At 44.2% G+C, this 28,000-nt stretch overlaps 1 protein-coding gene across 3 annotated transcripts; it reads left to right on the top strand.

Annotated features, from left to right (window-relative positions):
* The first annotated feature begins 3 nt into the window (after nt 1-3).
* On the top strand, nt 4-27,958 carry pacsin3 (protein kinase C and casein kinase substrate in neurons 3). Of its 3 annotated transcripts, none has more exons than XM_079339394.1 (11): nt 410-476; nt 4,320-4,385; nt 13,000-13,101; nt 13,743-13,899; nt 14,023-14,258; nt 14,534-14,689; nt 15,687-15,862; nt 16,706-16,826; nt 20,560-20,693; nt 22,100-22,284; nt 25,621-27,958. In XM_079339394.1, the coding sequence occupies exons 3-11, from the start codon at nt 13,048-13,050 to the stop codon at nt 25,734-25,736; spliced, it is 1,335 nt and encodes a 444-aa protein (XP_079195520.1). In that variant the 5' UTR covers nt 410-476; nt 4,320-4,385; nt 13,000-13,047; the 3' UTR covers nt 25,737-27,958. The 3 variants fall into 3 exon arrangements, with proteins under 3 accessions (XP_079195518.1, XP_079195520.1, XP_079195519.1); XM_079339393.1 differs by having other exon boundaries at nt 4,278-4,385; XM_079339392.1 differs by lacking the exon at nt 4,320-4,385 and having other exon boundaries at nt 4-476.
* The last annotated feature ends 42 nt before the right edge of the window (nt 27,959-28,000 follow it).

The raw sequence follows: 28,000 nt of genomic DNA, 5'->3' as shown, positions 1-28,000 counted from the left end.
GCAGACAGTGAAGGGTTAAACTCTGTAAGAGGATGAATGGATATTGTGGTGAGCAGCATCTGATTACACACAGACGCCAGTCGGCATCGGAGGGGACGACACGTATTATCTACCAGCCGAAACTGCCTTCTTTTTTTATCCCCTTCAGAAAAGACAAACATTTCTCTTTCCTTCCTCAACATTTCACTCTGGGAATAAAAGTTTTGTAACCGAGGACGGAGCAGGAGGAGCGGATGTGCTCATGGCTGAGAGGGACCGACGGATGACTGCGGAGCAAAGCTGCAACATGTCGCAGTTTGTCGAGTCTTGAAAGACGGAAGAACTTTTGCATTTTTTATTTCATTTATTCGAGGAGGACACACGTCTGAATTAATCTGTCATCGAGGAGAGGCGCTCAGACAGACAGACAGACAGACAGGAGCTCCTGCAGGAGGTTTTGCAGGCTTGGGTTGTGCCTCCAGGTTGGAGAGAAACAGGTAAGACACTTCACCTGCAGGCTGCAGCTCGCGCATGCGCACACTGTGAAAGCTTTTAAACACGATTAAATCTGTGTTTATTCACGACTACGTGAGCCAATAATGACAACTCAAGTGTGTAACAAGAAGCAACAACTCTCATACACGGTCAGTTGTCTGCTCAGCTCAAGGTTTCAGCCTCGTTAAACATTTAAAGGTGTATAAGGTGAATTTTGACCACTAGGGGGCAGAACAAAAAACAGTAGCATAGCCCCCGAAACCTCCAAATATGAACCTTATGTTGATTAATGAATGCTTTTTCAATAAAAGTGCATTTTATTATAAACTTTAAATGGCACAAAGTAGCCTATTAAAAATATACTGTCCGTTTAGGATTCAAGCTTTTCCCGTTTATTTCTGAACTCATAGGGAACTTTATAAACTTTATTTTTTTTACACTGGCAGCGAACACAACATTTAAAACCTTTACTTATTCTTTTGAAAGGACATTTTGGTTTCCCCACATTTCCAACGCCGTCCAGTGCAAGCAGAAACACAACTCATATGATCAATTACAAAGACAAAATTCAACTTTAGGGAACAGGGACGTCAATGTCACGTCTCCCTCACTGACCAATCAAAATCAAGAAGAGGCGGGACTTCAGATATCAGCTTTGTCAATAACGATGTTGAAGAAAAGAAACTCATCTGACTCGTCATTTCCAGGGAACAGTAATAATCAGATTATCAGAGGTGGTCTGTTGGCGTGTCATCATTGCAGGGAGTTTCTGATAAGCAGCAGGATTCATGAAGGGGCGGGGCTTCAGCTGCAGGCTTCAAATCCCGCCAGACGAGAAGAATATTCTCGAAACATGAAGTATGTCAACACTGAAGGTCGATTACTCCCACCATAGCCTGCTCGCTGTTTTCTGGTTGGCTCATTACAGATCATTCTGGGACAGTATTCAGGAGAAACCTGCTTATCGGGTCACAAGTTTAAAACCCGGAGCACCGCGTCAACTCATCAGAATATTTCTGCTTATGTTATTTAGCATTTTTTTATTCAGGGTTGTAAAAGACCCTTTTTGAACCTGCCTATTAGTGTCTATTTAAAGAGAATTGTGAAATATTTCCAACAGCTGCTTCTTAGGAGCAAGAAGACGCCTCTGTTTTGACTGAAGGCTGTGAATCTTTGGGTGTCTCATGATTGGATCTTAATTCTTGGGGTCTCGATTCGATTCAGAATATATTATCGATTCATGAGTCATAAAGTAAATTTTTTTGAATGAGTTCACAGACTCGATGCATTACTAGCTCTTCCCTTTAGCTTCAACTGAGCTAGAGAGCTAGCCTGAGCGCGAAGCAGGAAGGGACTGTGGCTTGCTCACGGAGGCCACGACAGAGCGCACAAGGAGACGGAAGATGTTTGAGGAAAAAAATAAAATAAAAAAAATTGGAAGTTATAAATCTTTAAAATCTCCGAAGATAAGAACCTCGATCTTCACGTAAAGCAAATTTGAACCCGAACCAAACTGTTTCCGAGTGTCGATGAGTTACACGACGTGAGTTTCAGATGTATTCCCAAAGAAACGTCCGGTTAGGAAGCTTTTTATTAAAGCTCTGATTTCTCAGTAGATTTTAAAAGCATGTCGGGTTTTTTCTAGACAGCAGAGCTTATAGGTCAGTCATCCTGTCAGTGAGACGGGGACAGCAGGCAGAGCAGCTTCTGGGTTAATCTCTGCGAGTGATTGTGCCGAGCTGAAAGAGCTGGCATGGAGGAGCAGCGTGTCCTCAGTGATGTGGTTGTGGTTGGAGAAGAACATGGAGAGCAGCTGTGCATCTGTGTTAGTGTGTGTGTGTGTGTGTGTGTGTGTGTGTGTGTGTGTGTGGGAACAAGGCTGAGTTGTCCTTTTCTTTCAGTCTCTGGTCGGCTGCTGAACTCCGCCTCTCTCTGATCTGCTTTCGTTTTCTGGTTCTGTCCTTGTCGGGCCTTTTCCAGAGAATTGGAGGAGTCGGTTTCAGACTTTTACAGAGTGAGAAACGTTGACATGAATGCTGACAAGAACGTGAACTACACGTGTTCAACGACAAATTCTGCTGCGTCTGTGAGATGAAAAGGGGGGAAGTCATCATTTAATAGTTTGCTGCTCAAATGGGAGGAGATCCTGTTAGTCTTTTTCCACACTTTGTCTGCCCTCTCATTCATCAATCAGATCCGTAAGAAGCAGCTCGTGTTGGGTTTACTAATTAAAAGCATCCATTGTGTTCGTTAGGGAAGGAGTCTAAGAGGGTTGTTGGCTCGAACATCTGACAAACGATTCACAAGTGTTCACGCTCGCGTCTTTGAACTCGATCAGAAGAACTGAGGAGAACGGATTTACTGTCGATCACTTCATTGAGTCACATGTGTGGTCCTTTAAAGCCCTTCAAAAACAGACCTCTCTCTCTCTCTCTCTCTCTCTCTCTCTCTCTCTCTCTCTCTCTCTCTCTCTCTCTCTCTTAATCTGAAATAAAAGTGACACCAGGCACAGCATTGATTCTTCTTGCAGCAGAAAGTTCAGACTTCAGACTTCCTCATTAAACACACTTTAAGTGTGACGTAGATGATCAAATGTTAAACAGCTTTGGTGTAAAGATAGGTCGCTGGAGAGAGCAAGAGACAGAGAGGGGCAAGAGCCACAGGTCGGATTCGAACCAGGCCGTCCGCCTGGAGGACTACAGCCTCCGTACATGGGACACCTGATCCAGCGCCCCCAAAAACATGTTGTTCTTTTAAATATTGTTTTATCTCAATCTAGTAAATAAAAATAGAATTTGTTTGCGTCTCTTTGCAGAGAGAAAATGAAAGCTTCGTCTTTCGCTTCATGATTTTCTTTGACGGACGAGAAATAACTCGATCCTGATTGATTGATCAGGAAGCTGACCATATGGGCGGATATTAGCATATCACAAGACTGATATGTGCCGATATATATAAAATTAAGTTTATTACATTTAAGTTTATTTGTTTTTGTGTTAGTTTTCTTTATGTTTCAGTGCGCTGGCTTTTGTTCAAACTGAGGAACTCAATAAAAGTTTCTTTAAACATCAAAAACAGATTGAAGAAAAATAACGGGCGACATGTTTCAGCATCGACCCCAAACGTCCCGTTTCAGTCCTGTGAAATGTGATCCGTCTGTGGCTCGTTGTTGTTCAACCTGTTCGACTGGATCTGAAACATTAAAGCAAAGTTGTAATGAGCTTCATGCTCCACACACTTATTTATAAATCCATAATATCAAAATCTAAATCTGCTCATGAAAACAGAAAATGTCACAAACTAAAGGAAAGTATTTAGTAAAGTGTTTTGTTTGTTTACATTCAGATTGGTTTGATGAATATGTTCAGTTTGACGGCAAAATCTGTTTTTTTTACGTTAATGATGCTGTTTAAAACTTTCAATATTTATGGATTATTGTCTTGGGATAATTCAAATACCAACGTGTGCGCTGGCAGTTTATTTTTAGTGGGTTAAACGGGACACTCCCTTCCCACCTGGTTGTCTCATTTCAGAGGTGTGACCTTCTCTAACCGGGGCCGCTGCTCTCCCACTGTTTTCATTAAGCGTCCTCTCGCTGCTGCATGTGTGGCATTTCACCTCCACTCCCAGAATGTGTCACCTTCCAGCCTTATAACGGAGCGCTGCTGCCGGCTCGGCCCCGCCTGAACGCTGCCGCTCTGCAGGAGGGAGGGGGGCGGAGGGGGGGGGGGGGAGTCTAACCCGCATGCTGCTCTGCTGTCTAACAAACCTCTCTGTGTCCTTCTTTTGCTTCTGCTCCTGAGGGATCTTCCTCTCTCTCCGTCTGTCCCCTCTGTGTCTCTCAGGCCCGCCGAGACAACGTGTCTTCTGTTTGGACACATCTGTCCATCTCTGTTTTCATCTTTAATAAGGTAAGTTCTGCTGACGCGCTGGTGTGTGTGTGCTGTTTTATGTTCCACATTGCCCCCTCACTGTGCTTCCCTTTTAGATATAACACAAACTGTACGATGTGAAGTGCCACATTTCAGGTTCAGGGAAGTGCTTCCTGTGTGATCCATCCAACCTGGGCCCGGACGTTGCATCACCTGCAACTGATAAAACTGATGTTAAACTCATTTTAGGCCTGATTTAATGGCTGATCTGCACAGAACTTGTCATGTGCAGATAGTAGAAATAGTGTAAATATACCAATAAATAGACCTGAATACAAACAGATGTATTTGTTTTGTAGTCAATAACATGCAGATAGATGGAGACTATGATTGCAAATGGCAGCTCAGCTCTCAGCCCCCCAATCAACCCCAAAGAACACCAGAGAGATCTCAGCTTTTAAAACAAGTGTTACTGTATTATTATTAGTATTATTATTAGGATTATTATTATTATTATTATTAGGATTATTATTATTAGGATTATTATTGTTATTATTATTAGGATTATTATTATTATTATTATTAGGATTATTATTGTTATTATTATTAGGATTATTATTGTTATTATTATTAGGATTATTATTGTTGTTATTATTATTAGGATTAGTGACTCAGTTAGTTTGTAAGAGGAGGAAACCAGTAGAAAGCTGAACGATGGTAGAAACTAAATGAATCTGAGTGTGTCTTTGTTGGCTGCTCGTCTGGCAGACGTCCTTGATGCAGAGGAACTTGTTCTTAAACGTGACATGTTCTTTATTAGTTGTTTTGACTATTCTTAAACGCTCTTAAGTTTCTAAACGTGATCGAGCCTGAACAGAATCTGTGAAGCGAGAGGAGTAGCACTACGCAGAGGCAACAACACATTACATCAGTCGTCCAGTTGTCCCTCCTTTTGTTGGCAGATTTTCAACCTTATCTGAGTTGTGTTTGTCGTCCAAACATGGCTGCCGTTGTTGGTCAGTTAGTTTATTGGTTGTTCTCTCAGGGAGATTCTCACATACGTTATCATAGTAGGATGTGTGTTGTTGTTTTGGGGGCTGATGAGTTCTCCAGCTGCGAGCTCTCGGTCATTCTTTCTGGCGTCAGCACGGAGGCCGTGCACAGTTTTCCTTCTCTCTTCACTCAGCATGTTGAGCTGTTGTTTCGACACCCCGAGTGAGAATGATGTCGTCCTGTTTGCATTTCAGCGAAGCTTCAGCTGCAGCTGAGCCGCTCACTGTGGAGCATTGTAAAAGGCACCAGGCCCAATAAAACAGCTTGTGGTAGAGCTCCTCCAACGAGTGATTATCCTGAAACACTGCAGCAGCAATGAACTTTTTTTAAGACCTGAAGAACCTCCAAAGCTGTTCGAAGGAACTCGTACTTGACTATCTAAACGAAGCGTGATAGTGGCTTTCAAAGTGGACTGCAACATGTTTTATTTTTGTCAGTAGCAATCGTCTTGTTGAGCGTGCTTTTCCCCGCTTCAAACCAAAGTTATTTCAGTCAGAGACACAGCTGCATCTCAGGCTTCAAGACGCAGCCAGCTGTTAGCACAGAAGCTGGAGCCCAAAAAAGTATCTCTGAGTGCTTCTGTGTGTAGATGTTTGCAGCCTCCAGGCTGCTTAGAGCTCTGCTGGAATGCAGACGTGCAATAGCAGAGGAGCTTATAGACTCGCACTGGTGGCGGCCTCCACACGCACGATATGTAGATCCATGAAGACGGAGCCTGGTCGCAGGGGAAACTGCTGCTGTACATTAATCAGATTAGTGAGCGTGGGTTTTCCAGGGGAGCTTATGAGGTCTGGACCTGCCTCTCTATCCGTCACTCCCTCAGCTGGTCTCCTCCTCCTCCTCCTCCTCTTCACTGGCCTGACCCAGTTCTCTACAAACCACAGCTCGGATCTCCCTCTGTGTCTGTATCTCTCTGTGCCATCGCTCCCCTCTTTAGCAGGCCGTTCTTACATGCACATATCTCAGTGTTGTGGATTTAATTACGATCACAGCAGGATTTCATGTGTCAGATCCCCATCGTGCCCCCTGAACTGTGTTTGGTTGTTTTAACGACGATACAACGATGAGTCATAAACGATGAAATGAGTCACTCCGTGCATCGGGTGAGGAATCCCTGAATCAGCTCTTATGTTCCTTTAAAGAGGGCTTTTTGTGTTTAGACTGTTGAACATGACAAACGTCAAAGTTATTTATCATGTGCATGCAAGCTTTCCTTTTTCTCGTTTAGTTCAAAGCAACATGAGCCCGAGTAAACACTAAAGAGTGCCTCGTATGTGTGCAGACTCTTCGCTGCGTTTAGCATGCATACAGTATGCTCTGCTTTTTGTCCCTGTGGAGGCACCGACTCTGATGGCGGTGAAGATGGGAGATTATTTTCCAATTTTTTTAATCCCCTGTGCGAGCTGTGATTGGCTCAGTGTCGTGGGTCAGAGGGCGGCACATCGTTTTTGTAATCAATGAGAATATTACAGATGGTAGGAGGAATAAGAGGTCCAGAAGCAGGCTGGATATTAAAACACATGATGAGTCGAGTCTTTAGGAAGCAGGCTGCAGGACAACACGAGTCGTGTTTAAGTCTTTGTGGTTGGACGGCCTCGGCACACAAACCGTTGGTTTGTTCCTGTTATTCGATAGCTGATTCTTTTCGTGCACTTCAGTGATCACAGCTTGACAAACCAGCTCCCCATGCCTTTTAATCTGTCGGCTTGCTGTTTTACAGAAACCACATCAGACCTCCTCATTCGTCACGCTGTCCTTCTGTATTTACCGTCAGTGCTTCGGTCCCGATTCCACTTTTATCTTCTACACACAAGTGGTGCTTTAGCATCTCCTGTCATGGCTTTTGTCTGTCAGTGTTTCTCCGCCTTCATTTTCTTTCCATCACTTTTCCCTTCTTTCAGCACTCCTCCTGTTCTCTGTCGCTCAGGCCTGACAGGCTGCTGCCCAGCGTTGGATCGAGCTGTAGCTTCTGCATGCCTTCGGTTGGCGAAACGAGAACCCGGCACTGTGTGTGACACACACACACACACCGACACACACACACATGCGTCGTGAGACAAACTGTGAGGGACGATGTTTTCGTCCAGTCTGAAGAATCTGCTTCAGACGCTGTGATGTTGAATCTGACGTCCTCGGTGGCGTGTTTGTTTAGAGTGTGCATGGTTGGACCAAGGGCACTGAACTGAAGTTCACCATCAGTGATGAGGAATGTAAACATCCTCACAGAGCTCAACACACACACACCACCTACAATACAGGCTTTTACATGAAGCATGCTATTATTTAAACATGAGCTCTATCTGTTTATTTTTGTCACTTAAACTCATTTAATTCAGATTTTTTTCTACATTTTTCTCGTGGCCGAAACAAGAAGAGAATTAGCTGATGTCTGATTTGACTTTGGGAGCAGTGAGATAGTTTGTGTTTTGCTGCTGTCGTGAAGAATGAAGCTCGGGCTCTTGTGTGTCCAGAGAACAAGGTGCGTCTCAGACAGCAGAGAGTCTGATCCCTTTTTCCTATTGGCTGAAGTTACCGTGTGACCGCTGAATGCAAACATGACAACACACTCCTGGGTCAGTCGCAGTGTGATCTCATGACAATGAGAAAACAAACAGAAAGGTGCTTTACTCACCTTTGTGTTGAGTTGAAGTGCTTTTCAGCAAACTTTGATTTAAAAACATCTTTAAATGGATTTTTCACTTTTTTTGGAGTTGATAATGTTTGCAGATGATTATTTACTCACCTCTGAGATCAAACAACAAAGCTATTCAGTGTTGCATATGTAGAAATATAGAGGTGTGTATCGTCTGCATATCAGTCAACCTGAATACATTGTTATAGATGATTTAAAGAGAGAAGGAGGAGTGGACCAGGGGCTGAACGTTGAGTCACACCCAGAAAAGAAATCCCAAGAGATTTTTAAAAAAAAAACATTCAAGTGAAGAGCTTCTTTTAAAATGTTCTCAATGATTGGATATTTTTCTGATTGATTAATTATTGCAACCTGATGATACCAATCATCCTCAGCTGTGTGCATACTGACATCTAACTATCATAATGAACCTGGTAAACATCAACATGTGAGCATGTTAGCATGCTAGCATTTAGCATCCTACAGAGAATGAGGCTTTTTCATGGTTGGACAGCCACTTTCAAGCCTTCATATATTTTCAGATATCTTGATCACTTCGGTAACTTCAGTGCAAGATTTAGTTTTCTGTGGGCTTGTCATTTTTTTTACAGACATGAATCTTTTTATGATATAAATACGAAGTAAAATTGCAGTAAATCATTATTTATTTATTTATTTCAGCAAATGCAGCCGGCCTCTTAAGCTCTCCTCGGGGGTCAGTGCACAACTAAAGTCATTCAAACGTGACGGGGAAAATAATACGACGAGTGATAATAAAACATTGTGTTTGTCTCGCACATTTATATTAAAACAAATCTCAAAGTGCTGCAGGGTAAAAACAACGACAAGAGCCTACAACGACAGGTGGGAGCAAGAAGAAGTAAAATAAGGTTTCTTTAAAAGAAGGAAGGTTTTAATTCCATCCTGAGCCTGCGTGTTTATAAATGTAAATGTACTTTATTTATACAGCCCTTCACAGCTATCTGTTCAGCGAACCAAAGTGCTTTACAACACGTCGAAGACAAAAATAAAATCCAATAAAATCCAGCAAAGTAAAATAAGATAAAAGTGTCACCATGCGACTGGGTTTTAAAAGCCACACGAAATAAATCAGTTTTCAGACTGGATTTAAAAATGAAGCGATATGAAAGCTCAAATGGAAACCATGCTATTTAATGAGCCACACACTCACTCTGCATAGTCTGTGCCTGAACACAAAGAGTGTTGAGATGAAGTTCTTATCACCTGCTGTTTGCGTTTGACCGTGGTGAACCATGTCAGTGTTGAGTCTGAGGATTTGTGTTTGAGCGTCTGCCTTCCTATCAGGGAACACGCAGCACTTTTTAACGTGTTGACTTTTTTTTCCACGGCCAGCACCTGCACAACCACCGGCAGGAGTTTCTACACACTCGAGCAGACAAACCTGCGAGCTGTCAAGTGAGCCGCACCCAGATACTCGCACACACACGCCAGCACTCTGCTGTCCTCCAGGATTTAAGAGCACTAATTAGTGATCCGTGGTGAAGTGCATTTTCTCATACTCTCTCATGTTCTGGCATGCCGGTGGCAGATACCGCCGTTGCTAGCATACTTGCCATTTCCCTGTGACACGCGCGTGCTCTGATAATGTTGCCTTCATCATGTCAGAAAGATGAAAGTGCTGTCGTTGAACATTAGTGTTTTGCAAATCTCAGAAACAGCTAAGAGAAGCGTTTCACTCCTACGATACGAGCCTCGTGTGAGCGAGTCGATGCGACCTTTTTGTCTTCTCGTATCCTTGGGTTTACTGCGGTGTTTGTTTTAGACTCACTCCCACATTGTTCCCTGAAGGTCACACCGAGCGGCATGCTGTTCCTCTCTGAGTCTGTCGTAGCAACAACACAGCTCAGAGATCACACACACGCTGCTCACGTTATCGACCAGTGAGAGAGAAGTTATTGTGAAACACAGAGAGGATGTGGAAACTCCTCACAGCTCCGTCAAGTCGAGCTGGATCTCAAACCGATCAAATGGAAATGCGTTAAAGTGACAAATCTGTTTAAATTAATTAGCTTATTTGACTCTGCTTTAAATGCTGTTATGGGAAAGTCCGTGTCGAAATCATGTTTTTTTTTTAATTATTTAAATTAAAAGCATAAAGTCACATATATAAAGTTTCATTCAGAATATAAAGGTTCATTAACAACTTATCTACAGAACAAAGACGAAACGCTGATCAGCTAAAAATAGATCCTTGATAATAAAAAGTGTGATGACGTGTATGTTTTGTTTTTTAATTAGAGACGAGAAAATAATAAAATGTTAGTAGAGAGCTGTAGGACTTTAAAAATTCATCAAGTTTCTTATCGGTCTGTCAAAACACGAGGAACATTCATGGCGCCTTTTTTCCCCTCGGGGGGGAAAAAAACCTAAAAGCATAAAAAAGGCAGAGTTTAGTTCAATGTTTCTAAATGGTTGATTTTACTTTGAGTCTTAAAAATGGAAGTATTTGTTTTTTAAGGATGTAAAAATATTGGCTGTTTTCAACATTTATTCAGCGACAAATGGATCCATGACATTTAGGAAGGCCGCCATGTTTCCCCTCATGATTTGTGTTCACAGTTTTCTCAACAGTACGTCGAATCTGTCTGTCAAAATATGAGAAACAATATGGCGTCATCCATATAAGAACAGATATCAGGACAAAATGTTTTTTTTTCTGCCTTAAAGGAGACGAAAACTTCAAAGAGTGAACGTGACTGAAATGTCAGTCGAGCATTTTGAAGACTAAATCTAACTTAGCTGTCAAATCTTCCTCTGTACATTGTGGAGATTGTTTTTTCTCTCAAGCTTGTTTTGTGTGTTTGACTGTTTAGAAACATTATCTGTCTTATTAAATTCAGCCGTCGCATATATACCTCCTTGTTTTGCAGTCGAGTTGACACGCAGGTATCAACGGTGACTGTCGTCCTGTGAGGTTGAACATGTGTAGACTGCTGCTCTCAGCCCAGGCTGGACGCGTGGCATGCCTCTCTGCCACAGGAAGCTTGTTTGGCCTTGAAACAGGCTCTCGTCCAATGGGAGCGCAGCTCGCAGGAAGTCGGTGTATTGAGAAGTGGGGTCGCTGTGAACTTTTCCCAGGGTTCACTGGCAGATTCCCTGCACGGCCGAGGAGGTCGCCTCAGGACACGTGGGACTGTGTGATGTCAGATCAGCAAATATGCATCTCATTAAAATGAGAAGTTACAGTCCTGATGAAATCATCACCTTTACTTGATCCAAAAAGTTTTTTTTTTAATCATTTTTATCGGAGTCTTAAGGTTTGGTGTTGACTTTTGGACTTTGAGCTGCTATATTGCCCCCTTTTTTTTTTTTTTTAAACTCACTGATCTCAAGGATTTCCTAAATGAGTTGGGAGGAGAGCCAATACATAAAAACATGAATGTTGATCATGTATGTAATGAAAAAAAACTCCACGTGGTGCCTTCAGGGTCCGTACTGGTCCTCTCAGAATTGATCCGAGTCCTTAAATTCTTAGTTTTGGGTTTCGATTAAAAAAAGGGCGGAGACATTTCATAGTGAAAGGTTTCTGTGAGTTATTATCTGGAGGACTCTCTACAAATGTTTGTGCATCTCCTCTCCGATGAATGGGATCCATTGTGGAAGAGCAGGCCTGGCTGACACAGATTCCTGCCTCAGTAATGGAGCGGATGAGTGAGACAAGGAACGCACACACACACACACACACACACACACACACACACACACACACACACACACACACACACACACTCGGTCCACTTGTGTTCAGAAGGAAAATTGGGCAGCAATGTGGAGAAAGCAGGCCTGTGGGCAGAGAGAGAGAGAGAGAGAGAGAGAGAGAGAGAGAGAGAGAGAGGGGAATACTCTTTGCTTTGTGTGCACACTGACGTGGAGCTGCAGTCTGCCCGAGGCTGAGCACAGTCGAGCTGTGAGACTGGAAGATCACGAGTTTAACAAATAATGTCTTTTAGGGAGACGATGAAAACATGTCTGACCCCTCCACGAACCTTTAACCTTTGTGTAACACGGACTATATTTACAGTACGTTAGATTATGTTGGAGTTATTTCTTCTATTGGAGCTGAGAAGAAGAAGAAGAAGAAGAAGCCGACATACGTGACGACTTTATCCCCGAGGCCTGATTCAGTGTTCATACGACATGCTAAACCAGAAAACACACACGTGCAAGGAACATGATCCCGTGGAGATGACGTGACGGCAGACGGCTTCGTGGTTGGGTAACACACCTTGTACAGTCTGTTCTCCTCAGAGTGAGCAGAGCTCTCTCTCTCTCTCTCTCTCTCTCTCTCTCTCTCTCTCTCTCTCTCTCTCTCTCTCTCTCTCTCTCTCTCTCTCTCTCTGGGTGTTTAGCACGTTGCTCAAGGGCCCCTCGGCAGTGATCCTAAAGTGAGCTAACAAGTCCCAATTCCATACATAACTTGGTTCCCAACCCAAGTCCGTACACACTGTGCAGGTTACATGTGATGTGAGGATCCAAGCAGAGAACAGCAGGAAGTTCTGGACTTCGTATCGCTCTTGCTTACATGACTTCTGAAGCGTGCGTTTACAGAGCTGATCCTTGATTTGACGAGTTGAGCCTGTAATGGCGTCTAAAAGCCTGGACGTGTCTGCCTCTGACGCAACACATTTTTAAAGTTGTTTTTTTTCTTTTGGAGAAATAAAGCAGCTGCTCTGCAGTTCTGTGGTCGGACTTGATGTTCATTACTTGCTGGATTTCCCCCCCGGGGATAAACAAAGAGTTTCTGATTCTGGGTTTGGTCCACATCAGATTCTGTGGTTCCTTCTGCTGTCCTGATTCCCTTCATTGAATCAGTGAAACATCATGCCATGCTTAGTCATAAAAGACTTCCTCCTGTATTTTAAAATGTTGAAAACTCCTCTGATGTAAAAGCCTGACACCCCCTCCCCCCCCTCTGTCTCTCTGCAGTCTTATTTCATAGCCGCCATCATTCGGTGCTGTAAGTCCGACCCCAACATGTCTTCTAATGGGGACCTGAGCGAGCTGGGCAGCTCTGACAGCTTCTGGGAGGTACAGTACACACACACACACACACACACACACACACACCTACACACCTACACACACACACACACACACACACTCATATACATTTTTAGATAACACCAGGACGCTGCTTTGTCAAGTGTGCACGCTCAAGTTAGCATTACGCTAACCTTCTAACATGCTCATCTGCAGCATTTTAAGGTTTCGGTGTGTGTTGCTCAAGGAAACTTCAAAATGCACTGAATGATCCAAAAAGATCCACGTCGGCTCCATGAAAGCCTGAAATGAATCCCCACCTGGCTAAGAGGAGCATCTGCAGGTCTGAGCTGCATTTCAGAGTCTGCTGTTAAAATAGAAACAGAGACATTTAATGAGTCCCTGCTGACTGACTGCAGGCTTCAAACCACACACCCTCTCTGATCTGTCCTCTTTCACTCCTCCCTCTGTTTCACTGTTAGATATGTCATCAGGAGTCTGCCAAACATCCTGCCAGGGTCCACATGCTAACATCTGCCATGCTATTATTAGCACGGAAGTGACATGTAGTAAATGACAACACCAACTGATATCAGACAGGATTTCAAAGATCTGTAACAACTTAGTCTGAGTCCCTAAATGTGTGTTTTTATTGTGTGTGTGTGTGTGTGTGTGTTGTTCCTCTGCAGCCGGGGAACTACAAAAGGACGGTGAGGAGGATCGACGATGGCCACCGGCTGTGCAACGAGCTGGTTAGCTGCTTCCAGGAGAGAGCGAAGATAGAAAAAAGTTACGCTCTGCAGCTCAGTGACTGGGCGAAGAAGTGGAGGGGAGTCGTGGAGAAAGGTCCGGAGACAAACATGAAACATGTGTGATAATAAACACTGCAGCATCTCATTCATTTAGACCAACCAATCAGTCGAGGGACTTGCACTAAGTTGGATTTTTAAACCTAGTCTCTCGTCTCAGGTCCTCAGTATGGTACGCTGGAAAAAGCATGGCACGCCTTCATGCAGGCGGCCGACCGGCTCAGCGAGCTGCACCTGGAGCTGCGGCAGAGGCTGGCGGGCGAGGACGCCGAGAAGATGCGAAACTGGCAGAAGGATGCGTTTCACAAGCAGATGATGGGAGGCTTCAGGGAGACCAAGGAGGCCGACGACGGCTTCCGCAAAGCACAGAAACCCTGGGTCCGCAAACTGAAGGAGGTGAGGGGGGGGGGGGTCCGCAAACTGAAGGAAGTGAGGGGGGGGGTCCGCAAACTGAAGGAGGTGAGGGGGGGGGGGGGGGGGTCCTGCAGGACCTACATCGTCTCTTTATTGTTGCTGGAGTATTTTATTTTGAAGGAGGCCAACAGGATACCGAGGAGTCTTTGTGTCTTCTTCTTCTCCTCAATAATAAAACAAAGTCTAAAATGTGTAAAACCTAAAAAAGTAAATGTGTGTGTGTGTGTGTGTGTGTGTGTGTGTGCGTGTGTGTCAAGGTGGAGTCCAGCAAGAAGACCTTCCATCAGGCCAGGAAGGAGGAGTGGACGGCCGTTACCAGGGAAACGCACGCCAAGGCCGACCCGACCAAGTCACAGGAGGAAGTCCGCAAATACACGAACCGGGTGGAGCGCTGCAACCAGGAGACCGAAAAAGTACAAACACACACACACACACACACACACACACTCACAGTCCCCAGTGCAGCAGCTCCTCTTGGAGCGGTCTGGGTGTGTCCAGAAAAACATACCTGTGTGTGTTTTTGACGGGTGAAGCATGACCAGGCTTGTCTCCTCCGTTCTCTGCACACACTCAGAGAGCTGCAGGTCATGACGAGGGAAAACAGGGAAGTCCTGCCACAGATTCAGGATCAGTTTTCTAAGGTTACAAAAGAAACCACACAAAGCGATTTCACCTAACAAGGACGTGAAATCCAATATCATGAATCATCTGATAGTTTCGGCCTCCTTTACAGAGCGGGGTCGTGAAAAAAAATCTCAGATAATTTGCAGATCAGGGGAATAAAAAAAAGCGATCAGATGTTTGATCTGCTGCAGCTCGAGTGAGGGAAGGAGAGCTCTTGGATGCCTCTGATGGTCAAACATGTCCAGGAGATTAAATGTTCACGAGGTGACCAGACGTCGTCTTGGATTGCATCATGGCAGATCGCGCTCTGAATTTTGGTTTCCACACAAAACGTTTTCTGCGTGATACTTTGTACGCTAGCAAATTAAAACCACGACATTTCTGACACCGAAATCCAGTCCTGCGTCCAAAAAGTGTAAATATAGATGATTTAGATTTGTGCACCTGACGCCTGGGGATGTGATCCAGAGGAGACTGGACTCCACTGTACGAACGGATGAAATGTGTGTCAGGCGTTCCTGTTGTTGCCTCACTGTCTGAAATCAGTGTGTGTGTGTGTGTGTGTGTGTGTGCAGGACTAAAAAAAAAAAGGTCCAAGAGTCAGGGAAGTACGAGTGATCGGCCATCTTGAATGAAGTCGTTGACAGTGTTTATAAAGGCCACGTACAGTGTAGACGCCGGTCCTTATATTTCACACGCCTGTCCTGCCTTCTGAAGCAGAGGAGCACTGTTTGTGTGCTAGCTAAGTGTGTGTGTGTGTGTGTGTGTGTGTGTGTGTGTTTCCAGACGAAGGAGCGCTACACCAAGGCGCTGGAGGAGCTGAACCGCTGTAACCCTCGATACATGGAGGACATGGAGCAGGTGTTCGACCTCACGCAGGAGGCCGAGCGGCAGAGGCTGCGCTTCTTTAAAGAGCTTCTGCTGGACATTCACACCCACCTGGACCTGTCCACCAAGGAGGGGTAGGACAGACCTGCACACACACACGCACACACACACACACACACACACACACACACACACACACACACACACACACACACACACACACACACACACACACACACACACACGTTCACAAACAGAGTGGGCGATCATTTGAACGAAGGCATGCGGATCTTTAAGGGTTCAGATGTGTGTGTGTGTGAGCGTGTGTGTATGTACACAGGAGTTAATGGAAAACTTACAGTGTTGTCCATTAACCAGTGACCTGTTTGTTCTGGTTAAACATGCTGCTGTAACCATGGCAACGGTGATTTGGAAAAGCCTTTCAAGATCTTTGTGTAAATATGGGATCGAGCTGTTAAAAACTTCGTCCAGACTCACAGACCGTCTGTACCCTACCAGGGACCTCGGTCCAGACTCACAGACCGTCTGTCCTCTATCAGTGACCTCGGTCCAGACTCCCAGACGTCTGTCCTCTATCAGTGACCTCGGTCCAGACTCACAGACCGTCTGTCCTCTATCAGTGACCTCGGTCCGGACTCACAGACCGTCTGTCCTCTATCAGTGACCTCGGTCCGGACTCACAGACCGTCTGTCCTCTATCAGTGACCTCGGTCCAGACTCACAGACCGTCAGAATGGTCCTCCCTCGCCATCTTTGCACTGATGAGGATTTTACACTGAGTTAGATGACTTTGCAATAATTCAAACACACCCACAATCCACCATTGTTTAATGATGGTTTCACTGTGGAGAGTCAGTCAGTCAGTCAGTACCAGGAGGCAGTGAGTGATGGTGTCAGAGGAAGAGGAGGGTGCAGATGTGCAGACGAGATGATTGACGCTCCACTTTGTCCAACAGGTTCAAAAGTCTGTACCGGGACCTGGGTCAGACCATCCAGGGAGCCAACGATGCCGAGGACCTCCGATGGTGGAGGAACACCCACGGGCCGGGCATGAGCATGAACTGGCCGCAGTTTGAGGTGCAAACAACAACAACACAACAACACAACACAACGCTGACTGCACACGCTGTGGGACTGTTTCTTGAACTTCTTTCATTCAGGATTTTTCTGTAAACGTCTTCATACTGAGACGGACTGTTGTTGTTCTTCAGCGCGAGTTTAGGACCGACTGAATTTTAAACAGACTTCCAGTGAAAGACTTGTTGTGAGACTGAGAGCTCTGAGTGGGGTCAGGAATGTCTGAACACACACACACACACACACACACACACACACACACACACACACACACACTTGCAGGTTTGTGTAGTTGTTTGTGGAAAGCTCCAGATTCCCCCTCAGCTCTGCGCCCTCTGACGACAAACAAATATTTACAGAATTAAAAAATAAAACGGGAGATTCTCAGGAGCAGGAGAAGAAATAAAACATGTTTATGCAGTGAAATAAAATTACTGGACTGATCAGTATTTGAATGTGAGGAAGACATCAACCATCTCATCTTCATCACTCTGAGCAACAAAGCAGTTATTTATCTCGACGTCACCAGGCACTGTAAGCTTCTGAGCATTCAGGAGGGCAGGGAGGTGAGGATGGAGGAGACGAGGAGACGAGGAGAGGAGAGGAGGGACAGATGGTGGGATGAGGAAGATGAAGGGGTAAAACAGGAGATTATAGAGTCCTGATGAAGAGCTGGAGGAGGAAGCAAGAGAGAAGAATAAAAGTCGAAGGACGAGGTGGAGCAGAAGAACACAGCTGCAGCTTTAGAGTCCGAAATAAAGTTTTCACCCAGACTCGAGGTACAAAATAGTTTCCAGCATCGTCTCATGATCATATCGATGAGACATCGCAGGAACCTTTTTTTAGCCCCTGCGTGAATGTGTCGTCCTCGGGGTGAGTTTCTCTGATCGGGCTGAAATGAGAATAATTCAAAAATGCACACTCGCTAAAAACAAACCATCATGATGAAAGCACAACGTTTGACTCGGTCAGGTCCTCAGCTCTGCAGGAGAGCTGCAGAGATGACAGGAAGCAGGAGCAGAGATATTCATCTCCTCTTTGCTTCAGAGTTATTGAAAGATGGAGGGTACGACCTCGATTCGGATGAATAGCACTTCCACTCAGCTTTTTGTGAATCCCGCCCGAGGATGATGTAACCGATCGGGGACGCTGAGGAATGTCCACACGTCTCCTCGTCTCCTCGTCTCTCTGTTCTCTGATTCACAAGAAAGGAACCGTTGTGTTGCTGCTGTTTTCTGTCTGTTCAAAGATCTGCAGACCCAACTGTCAACTCATAATAGAGATACAATCGTCTGGATTCCTGTCTTCCTCCCACTCTCCACTTTTATTTTTGGCAGCTACACACAGACTGAGTGTAAGTGTGTGTGTGTGTGTGTGTGTGTGTGTGTGTGTGTGTGTGTGTGTGTGTGTGTGTGTGTGTGTGTGTGTGTGTGACTTGGATCTTCTGATTTGAAATTCAAAAGAGTCGAAGAAGAACTGGACCACAGGAAGTCTGCTCCTCCTCTGCGTTCGTTTTTTATCAAATTAAACTTCCTGAGACTCAAACTTTCAGATGAAATGTCACCAAAAAAAGAACAGAAAAAAGACCCAACGTTAATCCATCCTGAGCACTCAGAGTTACAGTGACTTTAAGAGCACATCCCCAAACTGTGCTGGGGGGGTGTGTGTGTGTGTGGGGGGGGGGGGGGTCCATAGAAGCAGGACTTGCCCAACCTACGGTTGACGAACCTACGAGAGATCAGGAGGAAAATGTGTGGTGAGCAGATAGTACAGAGTAATATTTAGTCAGCTGTAGTTTAAAGTGCAGCAGCTGCAGGGAACAAACAGGCTGCACGTGGTCGCCATGTTTGAAGAGCTCCTCCCATCATGAACCATCAGCCTCCTGAAACAGCTTCAACTTTGTTGCACATCGTTCCTACTTTTTAAATCGTTTGACCAAATAATTCAGTGAGATTGAAGGCTGATCAAATAATTGGAAAGACATTTTAAAAAAAGAAGCTGCACGTTGCATGAAATGCTTCGTTACACTTTCAGCTCCTATGCATGCATGCACATTGACCCTTACATCAGCGGTCTAAGCTTCGCCTTCAGGAATCTATAAGCTGATTCATATGTTTCTCAAAGAATCGAGTGTCTATATCTGAACCTTATTCTGTAGTTACTCCCTTAAAGGGTTAACGGTTTAAACCCTGGCTTTATGTTCAGGAATTAAGTAAAGCGCGTGAGCACATTCCCATTTGGTTTGTAAAAATGCATGTATGTATATATTCACGTCATATTATGGCTTTATGTCGAGATCGGACCGAGGATAGAGAGACTTAGTCGATACTTGCAGAAAAGAAAATGTCTTCTCACACACACACACACACACACACACACACACATGCAGCTTTGTCTCAACACGTTTCTGTTTCTGTTTGTGACGTTTCTTTGAACTCTATAAAGTCCCAACATCATGCCTTGAAGTTTACAAGATGTCAGACTTTTAAAGAGAGAGGAGGAGAAGCTAAATGTTCTCTGTCAGCCTTTATAACAAAACAAAGTTCAGACCTGGGTTTATTACACACACCTCCTCCTCCTCCTCCTCCTGCTGTAGAGGTTCTCCATGGAGTCTGTAAATACCAGTCACTGAATCCAGCGACCTGTCAGCACCCTGTGATTACCTCAGTTTTAGTCTGGGTGTGACCCGATCACTCTCCATTGATTATCCCCCGCAGTGTGAGTCACGCTTCGACTGTTTCTCCTGTGTGAATCAAAAGAGAAATGAGCCGGGCTCAGCTGAAGTCTGAGGAGGAGGAAGAGGATGTTGGTGTGTGTGTGTGTGTGTGTGTGTGTGTGTGTGTGTGTGTGTGTGTGTGTGTGTGTGTGTGTGTGTGTGTGTGTGTGTGTGTGTGTGTGTGTGTGTGTGTGTGTGTGTGTGTGTGTGTGTGTGTGTGTGTGTGTGTGTGTGTGTGTGTGTGTGTGTGTGTGTGTGTGTGTGTGTGTGTGTGTGTGTGTGTGTGTGTGTGTGTGTGTGTGTGTGTGTGTGTGTGTGTGTGTGTGTGTGTGTGTGTGTGTGTGTGTGTGTGTGTGTGTGTGTGTGTGTGTGTGTGTGTGTGTGTGTGTGTGTGTGTGTGTGTGTGTGTGTGTGTGTGTGTGTGTGTGTGTGTGTGTGTGTGAGAGATCACCTGCTCGGACACGATTCCAACAAAGGAAGTAGAGCGCTTTGTGATGTCATTCTGAAACGCTCCTCATCGGAGCGGTCGGGAGAGGATGGGTTCAACCCCTGCGACTGGTTGCCATGGTTACTGCTTCGTCTTTCTGCTTTTTGGCCGATTTTTTATTTTTTTTAAAACCAATTACGTAGCATACTGCCCCCTGCTGTTTACACACACACGAGAGCATGGACGGATGTTACTCATCGGCTAACGTGGACACACCTCGAGTTTGTCTCATTTAGTTCCACCAGCCACACTGTTCCAAAGTTTGTTTTAAATTTCTGTATTAAATTATCATTTGAAGTTATTTTCTGGATGAAAATCTTACAGTTAAGAATCAAATCACACATTTATTCACTTGTTTATTTATTAGCATCCCCGTTAGCGATACCTTAAAGCACAGCTACTCTTCCTGTGCTCCACATTAAAAAACACATTTACAGATACATGAAAGTGTACGGAGTTATTTCTGTACTAAAGTGTTCTCTCTGTGTGTGTGTGTGTGTGTGTGTGTGTGTGTGTGTGCGCGTTGGCAGGAGTGGTCTCCAGAGGCCAGCCGCTCCATCAGCAGGAAGGAGCGAGGCAGAGACTCTGAGGACAACGTGGTCACCCTCACCAACATCGTGTCCTCTGGGGGAGGGGACGTCCCGCCCAGTCCCATAATGAGCAGGTAGAGAGACCAAACGCCACGCTCACAGGCGGTTCACCGTTTCTTTTAAGGACGGGACCTCAAAGACAGTTCTTTTTCACTTCAGGATAAATAGTGTGTGTGTGTGTGTGTGTGTGTGTGTGTGTGTGTGTGTGTGTGTGTGTGTGTGTGTGTGTGTGTGTGTGTGTGTGTGTGTGTGTGTGTGTGTGTGTGTGTGTGTGTGTGTGTGTGTGTGTGTGTGTGTGTGTGTGTGTGTGTGTGTGTGTGTGTGTGTGTGTGTGTGTGTGTGTGTGTGTGTGTGTGTGTGTGTGTGTGTGTGTGTGTGTGTGTGTGTGTGTGTGTGTGTGTCAGCCAGATTACCCCGCTGTCAAACTCGACCCAGTAAGCTTCCTAAAAAGCAGCAGACATTTGGCTCAAACTCACTTCTTGCTCCTCTTAGCCATCAAATCCCTTCTCCCCAAAAAAAATCCTCCAACTGGAGCAAATCTTTCCAAAGTCTTTGCAGGGGGAAAAAAACCCAACAACAACACATTTTTTAACATTTGAAGAAATGGAGGAATGACAGCAGGGAACCAACATTAAGATTCTTTATTTCCACTCTACTGGATACCAGTTGCAATCCTCTTAATGGCTGTGCTTCACTGCACCGACTCGGGGGGGCTCAAGATAGTCGGACTCTTATGTGCTGGAGGGAAATTTGAAAATTAGCAGAGGTGACGTACTCTTCAGTTCACATGCAATTATTTTGTGGTTTAATCTTAAGAAGCTAAATCTTAAGAAAGACTAACATAAAGTCGCTTTTCACCTTTTATTCCACATGGTTTTATTTAGGACCTTTTGCGGTTCAGTAAAATATCACACAGTCAGACAATGGGAGGTCCCGACAGCTTCACGAGCTGTTTCCACGCTCTGCTCATCCAACGCTCGCACGTCTTTACACACTCTCTTTCCACTCGGTGTCCTCGGAGACGCCGGCTGTGGTTGCCTGGAGATGTGTGTGTGTGAGTGTGTGTGTGTGTGTGTGTGTGTGTGTGTGTGGAGAAGCAACAGATCCCTTCCTCGTTTATTTACACCTCAGTGCATGTTGGGTTTAAAGGGATTCTCCAGATCGACATTAACCCAGAGAAAAAAGTTAAAAACCAGGCTGCAGCTCCAAACAGTCGAGGAAAGACGTGTTTGCTGCTGCAGCTCTCCTCACATTCAGCCGGAGGTTCTTGCTTTAAAAGTAGAAAATGTCGAAGTGAAAAGATGGGAATTAAAGCATCTAGATAGATAGATAGATAGATGATAGATAGATGGATACTTTATTGATCCCGAAGGAAAAAAAAACGTGTGACGTCTATAACGTGTGATGCTGCATTCAGGTACCAGACTCTGTATGTTTGTGTTTGATTGAGCGTCTTTGTGTCTCCTCTCACCTCCCTCAGGGTTAAAGATTACTCTTCGGACTGGTCAGACGAGGAGAGTCCTAAGAAGGTGTTGGCGGTGAACGGCGTGGGGGAGGCGGGCGACGAGGAGGAGGAGGAGGAGGAGGATCAGGTAGAGGGGGTGCGAGTCCGAGCGCTCTATGATTACACGGGCCAGGAGGCCGATGAGCTCAGCTTTAAAGCAGGTATTAACACTTACTAATGCTTACAGAGGAGAGGCATCACAGGAAGGAGGAGTGTTGACTTTTGGTTTGATTAATCGGTTTTAGTTTTGACGCAAGCTGACGTTTCCTGTAATGTACAAAACAGAAGAAGAGCATAAGAAGCAAATTACACTTAAAACATTCAAAGTAAAAATAATAACATTGATAGATTCTGTCTCCAGGTTGTATAAATGTGTCCATTATGTGATTAAAAATTTATGCAAATATGGACAATTTAAATCAATTAGACAAAATATACACTGTAAGACGTGTTTTAACCAGCAGAGGGCGCTGTCTGTTTTTGCCTTCTCTTAACATCAGCAGCTGAAGAAGAGAGGCATACAGACATGATGAAAGCAAGTACAAACTGAGGCGGACCCATCTGGGACTTTTTGGGGGCGATACAGATGTTGATCCGAAGAGGAGAAAAAAAATTAGATACCGATCTATCGGCCGATATTTTTCTAATAAATAAATAGATTTTTTCAGTTTTGCACAACTATATGAAATGACAGCTTGCATCAGATCATGGAGTTCTTAGATTTTAAATTGAAGCATTTAATTTTGGAAAAGTTTTCTTGCTATAATTCGCCTGTGATGCCTCGTTTACACACACTCATGTCGAACACACACTCATGTCGAACGCAGTTTCAGACATGAGCGCCAAAGACGTCATTCGTCTAACTTCAGTCTGTGTGTCAGTGCTGCTTCCTGTAAGTCCATGAATCCACCTGAGTCACAGAAAAAATTTTCAGCCCTTTTTGTTGAATTAATCAAAATAATCAGACGTGAAAGTAACAGAAAAGTTTCTAGATTACAAACACGTGTGGGTTTTGTAATCGTACCGGTTTCATCTGTGACGCTGTGAAGATGTTGAGTTCCTGTGACTCCAGTTGGATTGTTATTACACAACAGATCATTACAGCTGTGACGGATGGAAATCATCTTTTGCTGTTGTTGAAGCCTCGGAATAAAATGAACAGTTCAGCTTTACGTGTCTTTACTAAACATTTTAATCATCTCAACGAACAGCTCAGAAACTGTTGGTGGAATAAAATCTGCTGTGCGTGGTTTTATCTCCCTGATTATGATAGATCGTCTTCACATCTATCAGAATATGAAGAATGCTAAATTAACCATTGATGGGCGCCATTTTATCAGCCATGCTACTCCAGTTACATTCACTATTACAGACGGCCGATGTTTTGTGCTCATTAAACCTGAACAACCCCGGCGTGCTCTGGATTACTCCGATCCTGAAAGCTGAGTTTGGGTCTCATTCTTATTTTGAGGTTTTCTAGAATAAGCCAAACCCTGTGTTTTCCTCTTTCATATAAATTCAGTAACTTTGAGTTTTTTAGATGACCGTGTTCACAGCACAGTTGATCTAAAGAGCTGAAATGACCTTGTGATGAATGGAAATGTCAAACATTAAGCAGGAATAACATAACAAGCTTAATGTTTTATTTGATGACTGATGAATCACCGGACAGATGTAACGTTGAAACACTAACAGAGAGGAACATTAACTGTAACTGAGTCTTGGCCGTGTGATACAGAAAGTCAAGGACATCATGGAGACACTCAGTGAAGCATGGACCGCTACATGCAGAGCGGTTAGTCCAATCGAAAAGCTCTGAAAAGGTAACGTCAGACTGTCTGTGTCCCGGCTGTACAGACAGAGAGTCCGTATGTGCATACTGTAAGTTATTGTTGTTGACCTAGCGACAGTGCTACGAGATGCTCCGGGGTGTTTGCGTCTGTTGTGATGATTTAACGGGTCACCATGTTTTACATTTTTCCTCAGGTTTCGGGAATGATGTTACAGTTTGACTCTTTCGTTTAAAATCTACACAGACTGAAACAAAAAAAGTTGAGAGTAGAATTTACTCACAATTTAAAGGTCACATGTTTTGAAAAATATACTAAGAATATAAAATGTGTCTCTAGTCTGTCTACAGACAGGGAAAAGTTCATCCTCTCCGTCTTCTGCCTGCTCCACTTTTCAGAAAATGTGTGTTCAAACAGGCAGTTTGGAGATTTTCCCTTCATGACATCACAAAGGGCAGTAGCCCCTCCCCCAGGTGGGTGACACTCCCACAGCTAGGTGTTTGTTCTGCCCTCTGAGTCTGCCTTCTCACCGTAAACAATAGGACATGGAGCCAGAAAGCAGCGAGTACACCCGAGCCCTTCCAGAGGGGGGGGCGTGGTCAGACACAGCTCATTTACATATTTAAAGCTACAGACACAGAAACAGCCTGTTCAGAGCAGGGCTGAAATAGAGGGGTTTATAGACATGACTTCCGACACGTTTTCAGGAGCTCTCAGAGTTATTTCAACTGGTTGAAGAGGAGCAGAATATGTGACCTTTAAATAATGTTCAATCTCCCATGAAAGGCTAAAATGATATTGTGTTATTATGATGTGAAATATGGTGCAAACTTCCATTATTTATACTTTCATCTTATTTTAAAAGACTGTCCACACTGAAATCACTGTCTGAAACTGATGAGCCACCTTTCTCTCCACCACGAGGTCTGCAGGTCTGACCTAACACTCAAGCAGCTTTACCACTCAGCAGGTTATCGACTGACTTTGAACCTCGACTAAGATGGTGTCAAAGAAAGTACCAGGTTCAAGTGGTTGTTCAGAAGTTCAGATAAGCTGAGCTCTCCGTTGTTACACGTGAACAGTTCTACCCCCCTGTAAAGTATGTTTACATTTTATTTTATGTACATCAACTGATTGCTGTTGACTAGGATTTATTTACATCCTCTAGTGTTGCTGTGTATTCTGTTGTAATCTGCTGCTGTAACACTAAAGAACGCCTGTCTATCTATTAGTCTGTTGTGGAGACGTGGCTTAAAACACATCCAGCTCTGGTGGCACACTGACCCTGAGATCATCAGGTGACCAAGATAATCACTTGATGTATTCTAGACAGTGATGTGCAGTTAATCAAATATTGAGCGAAAAGAGGGTCAGGACGGTTTCCAGTTTGGTGACTAAAGTTTCAGCAGGGGGTTAATTGGCCTGTCGAGTGTGTGCAGCTCGAGTCCGTCCTCTTGTGTGTCTGACGGCGTTTAGAGACAGACTGGGTGAGAGAGTTCACGTGACCTGATGGATCCACACGGGGAGCGACTTAAGTTTGGAAAAGCTAAGCCAAGCTCAGCTCTGCTTAACCTGAACAACGACCTGATGACTGATGAACACAGACAGCTCACCTCTTCTCCCAAAGTGCTGATTGCAATGAATGAACACTTCCATGTGTTTTTTTTTTATTTAATTAAATCTGACTTTCCGTCTTGTCCCCTGCAGGTGAGGAGCTGCTGAAGCTGGGGGAGGAGGACGAGCAGGGCTGGTGTAAAGGCCAGCTGAGCAGCGGCCAGGTCGGCCTCTATCCCGCCAACTACGTCCAGTTCTCTGCCTCCTGATGTCCCACCCCCTCTGCTCACCTAGCCAATGTTACAACAACACTCGAGAGGCCAGGACCAATCAGAAGCTGTTAGTGCTGACACGTAGACGCCCCCTCGTTGAAACCAAAACGATTTTGGTATCTGACTGTTAAACTCGTCTTCAGTTTTCCGTTCTTGTTTGAGCTTCATTTTTTTTAATCCAGCGAGTGGAAAAGTTCACTCGATGTTTACTCGGTCTGAGGTCAAAGACACTTTTGTTTGAAGAAGCTTTACAGGCAGAGAGGAATCTCTTGAAGGCTGCCAACGTGAACTAACAGAACACTGTAAGAAAGGAAAAAGAAAAAGGATTCCCATCAAACTTGGACGGGAGGTTTTGTCAAACTCTCGACTTTGGTTTGCAGCTCACTGCCATCTTTTTCTGATTCTCGAGTCAGAAAAAGCTCCTAAGGTCAAAGAAGATAAAGAGTGGGTGGGTGGCTAAGGAATCAGAAGTAGCAATCGACCGTGACGGACTGTGACTGGTTTAAACATCCATCAAATGCATCTCATAAAAATCTGCTCTTTTTAAGGGAATTTTTTGACACTTTGAGACAAATGTGCACAATCAGTGTGCATAATGAGAAATGCATATTTCAAGGCTAGCAGCTGGTTAGCTTATCGTATCTAAGCAGTAGGAAGCATTTTGGCAAGCTCAACTTCCAACTCAAGACAGAGAAGTTACAGAAACCTTCTTTGGGAACATTGATCGTATATAAAGATGGATGACGTGTCTCCACCTGTACAAAAATGAAGCCAAAATATCTGTGCAGAAGAGAGTGCCTGGAAGAGCTGTGGTAGTGACGTCCTGCCTCTTCCACTAACCTAACACATTTAAGTTACTGTTAAAACACCAGAGATCACTCAGATGGGTACAGTTAACATATTTAGATATTTTCGTTAGACTCATGTCCCACATGTTATCGTAGAGGAGGCGGGGTTTATGACCTAAACTGCAGCCAATCAGGAGAAGCTTTGAATGTTTTGGCTTCACGTTGGGGAGCTGTCATGTCGTCCATCTTTTTATTCAGTCGAAGTTTTAAAAGGTTTGTCTAGCTGCTCTAGGCAAGCTTGTGGCTGATCCTTTCCTTGTTTCTAGTCTCTATGCTAAGCTAAGCTAAGCTAACCAGCTGCTGATTGCAGTCTCTTTGATACAGAGATATGAAAGCGTTCTCAAACGTATCTCTCAACAAAGTCTATAAGCATATTTCCTTAAGTATTCTCATCAATAAATAAAATAACTCAAGTTAAATACACTTCTTCTGTTTTAGGAATTTAACATTTTGAGTTTTGACTAACGTTCAGTTTAGTTTTTAAGATTGGGTCATCTAGTGGTCACCAGAGGAACTGCAGCCTCACTTCATCATTGCTCAGCTGTCGTCACTGAAAAACGAGAAAAAAACAATGAAAGACTGAACTTAGTGCCTTAGTTAATGAGGCAGGAAATGTTGCACAGCGCCGCCCTGCTGTCTGACCCAGGGATTACAGTCCTCTGCAGGGTGACCACCTGCTGATCATCTCTTTAAAGAGAAAAAAACCCCCAGTAAAATCTCCACTGATACCTGGACTTTAATGTGTACACTTTGATTATACATGCAGCATGTGATTGGCTGTAAACCTTTTCAAGCCCCTCCCCCCGCCACAATAAGCTTAATGACAATCTGCGACAGTGATTTTGTAGATTTTTAAGTGTGACACTGAATTCACTTCCTCTCCTCTTTTGATTTTTTTTTTTTTTTAAACTGCGATAGCTGTAAGTTTACAATAAGTCTTTTCTTTTAAAAATGGTAAATGTTGCTACCTGTTTCTTTTAAACTTTTATAAGTAGCATTTTTACTGTCAACTTATTTCTTTGTAATCCGTTACCCTTTTTGTTTTAGTGGTCGTCTTTCTTTTTACTGAGTCAGGGAGAGAAAAGTGACTGTAAGCTTCAGGTTATTTCACCTGTGGACAGCGGTTTGTTGCTGGTTCAAAAGAACTGATTGTATTTTGTCTGGTTTGGGGATTTTCCTGTTTTAAGTTTGGTTTGTGAGGGACCCTCCTCTGCTCTGCTGATCAGAGCATCGCTAACAGCTAAGCTAACCCGTGTAGACTTCCAAGTAATGAGAAATTATTAACGCTATTGTGCTGCTCCTTTGATCCTTTGCTTTTCTGTGTACAGAGCATAAAGTGGGAAGGCAATAAAAAGCTTTCTGCTGCTGGAAGTTTTGCAGACTTTATCTTGTTCATATTTTATTTAGTAGGAA

The sequence above is a fragment of the Symphodus melops genome, assembly GCF_947650265.1.
Source record: "Symphodus melops genome assembly, chromosome: 3".
NCBI lineage: Eukaryota > Metazoa > Chordata > Actinopteri > Labriformes > Labridae > Symphodus > Symphodus melops.
Note: the sequence above shows the minus strand (reverse complement) of the source record. Positions and strands in the feature narration are given on the sequence as shown.

Excerpts from the sequence above, each read along its gene's own strand:
- pacsin3 (XM_079339392.1), top strand. The coding sequence starts at position 13,048 with ATGTCTTCTAATGGGGACCTGAGCGAGCTGGGCAGCTCTGACAGCTTC. Across the intron at positions 16,827-20,559 it reads TGAACTGGCCGCAGTTTGAG|GAGTGGTCTCCAGAGGCCAG; the intron begins GTGCAAACAACA and ends GCGCGTTGGCAG. Across the intron at positions 20,694-22,099 it reads CCCAGTCCCATAATGAGCAG|GGTTAAAGATTACTCTTCGG; the intron begins GTAGAGAGACCA and ends CACCTCCCTCAG.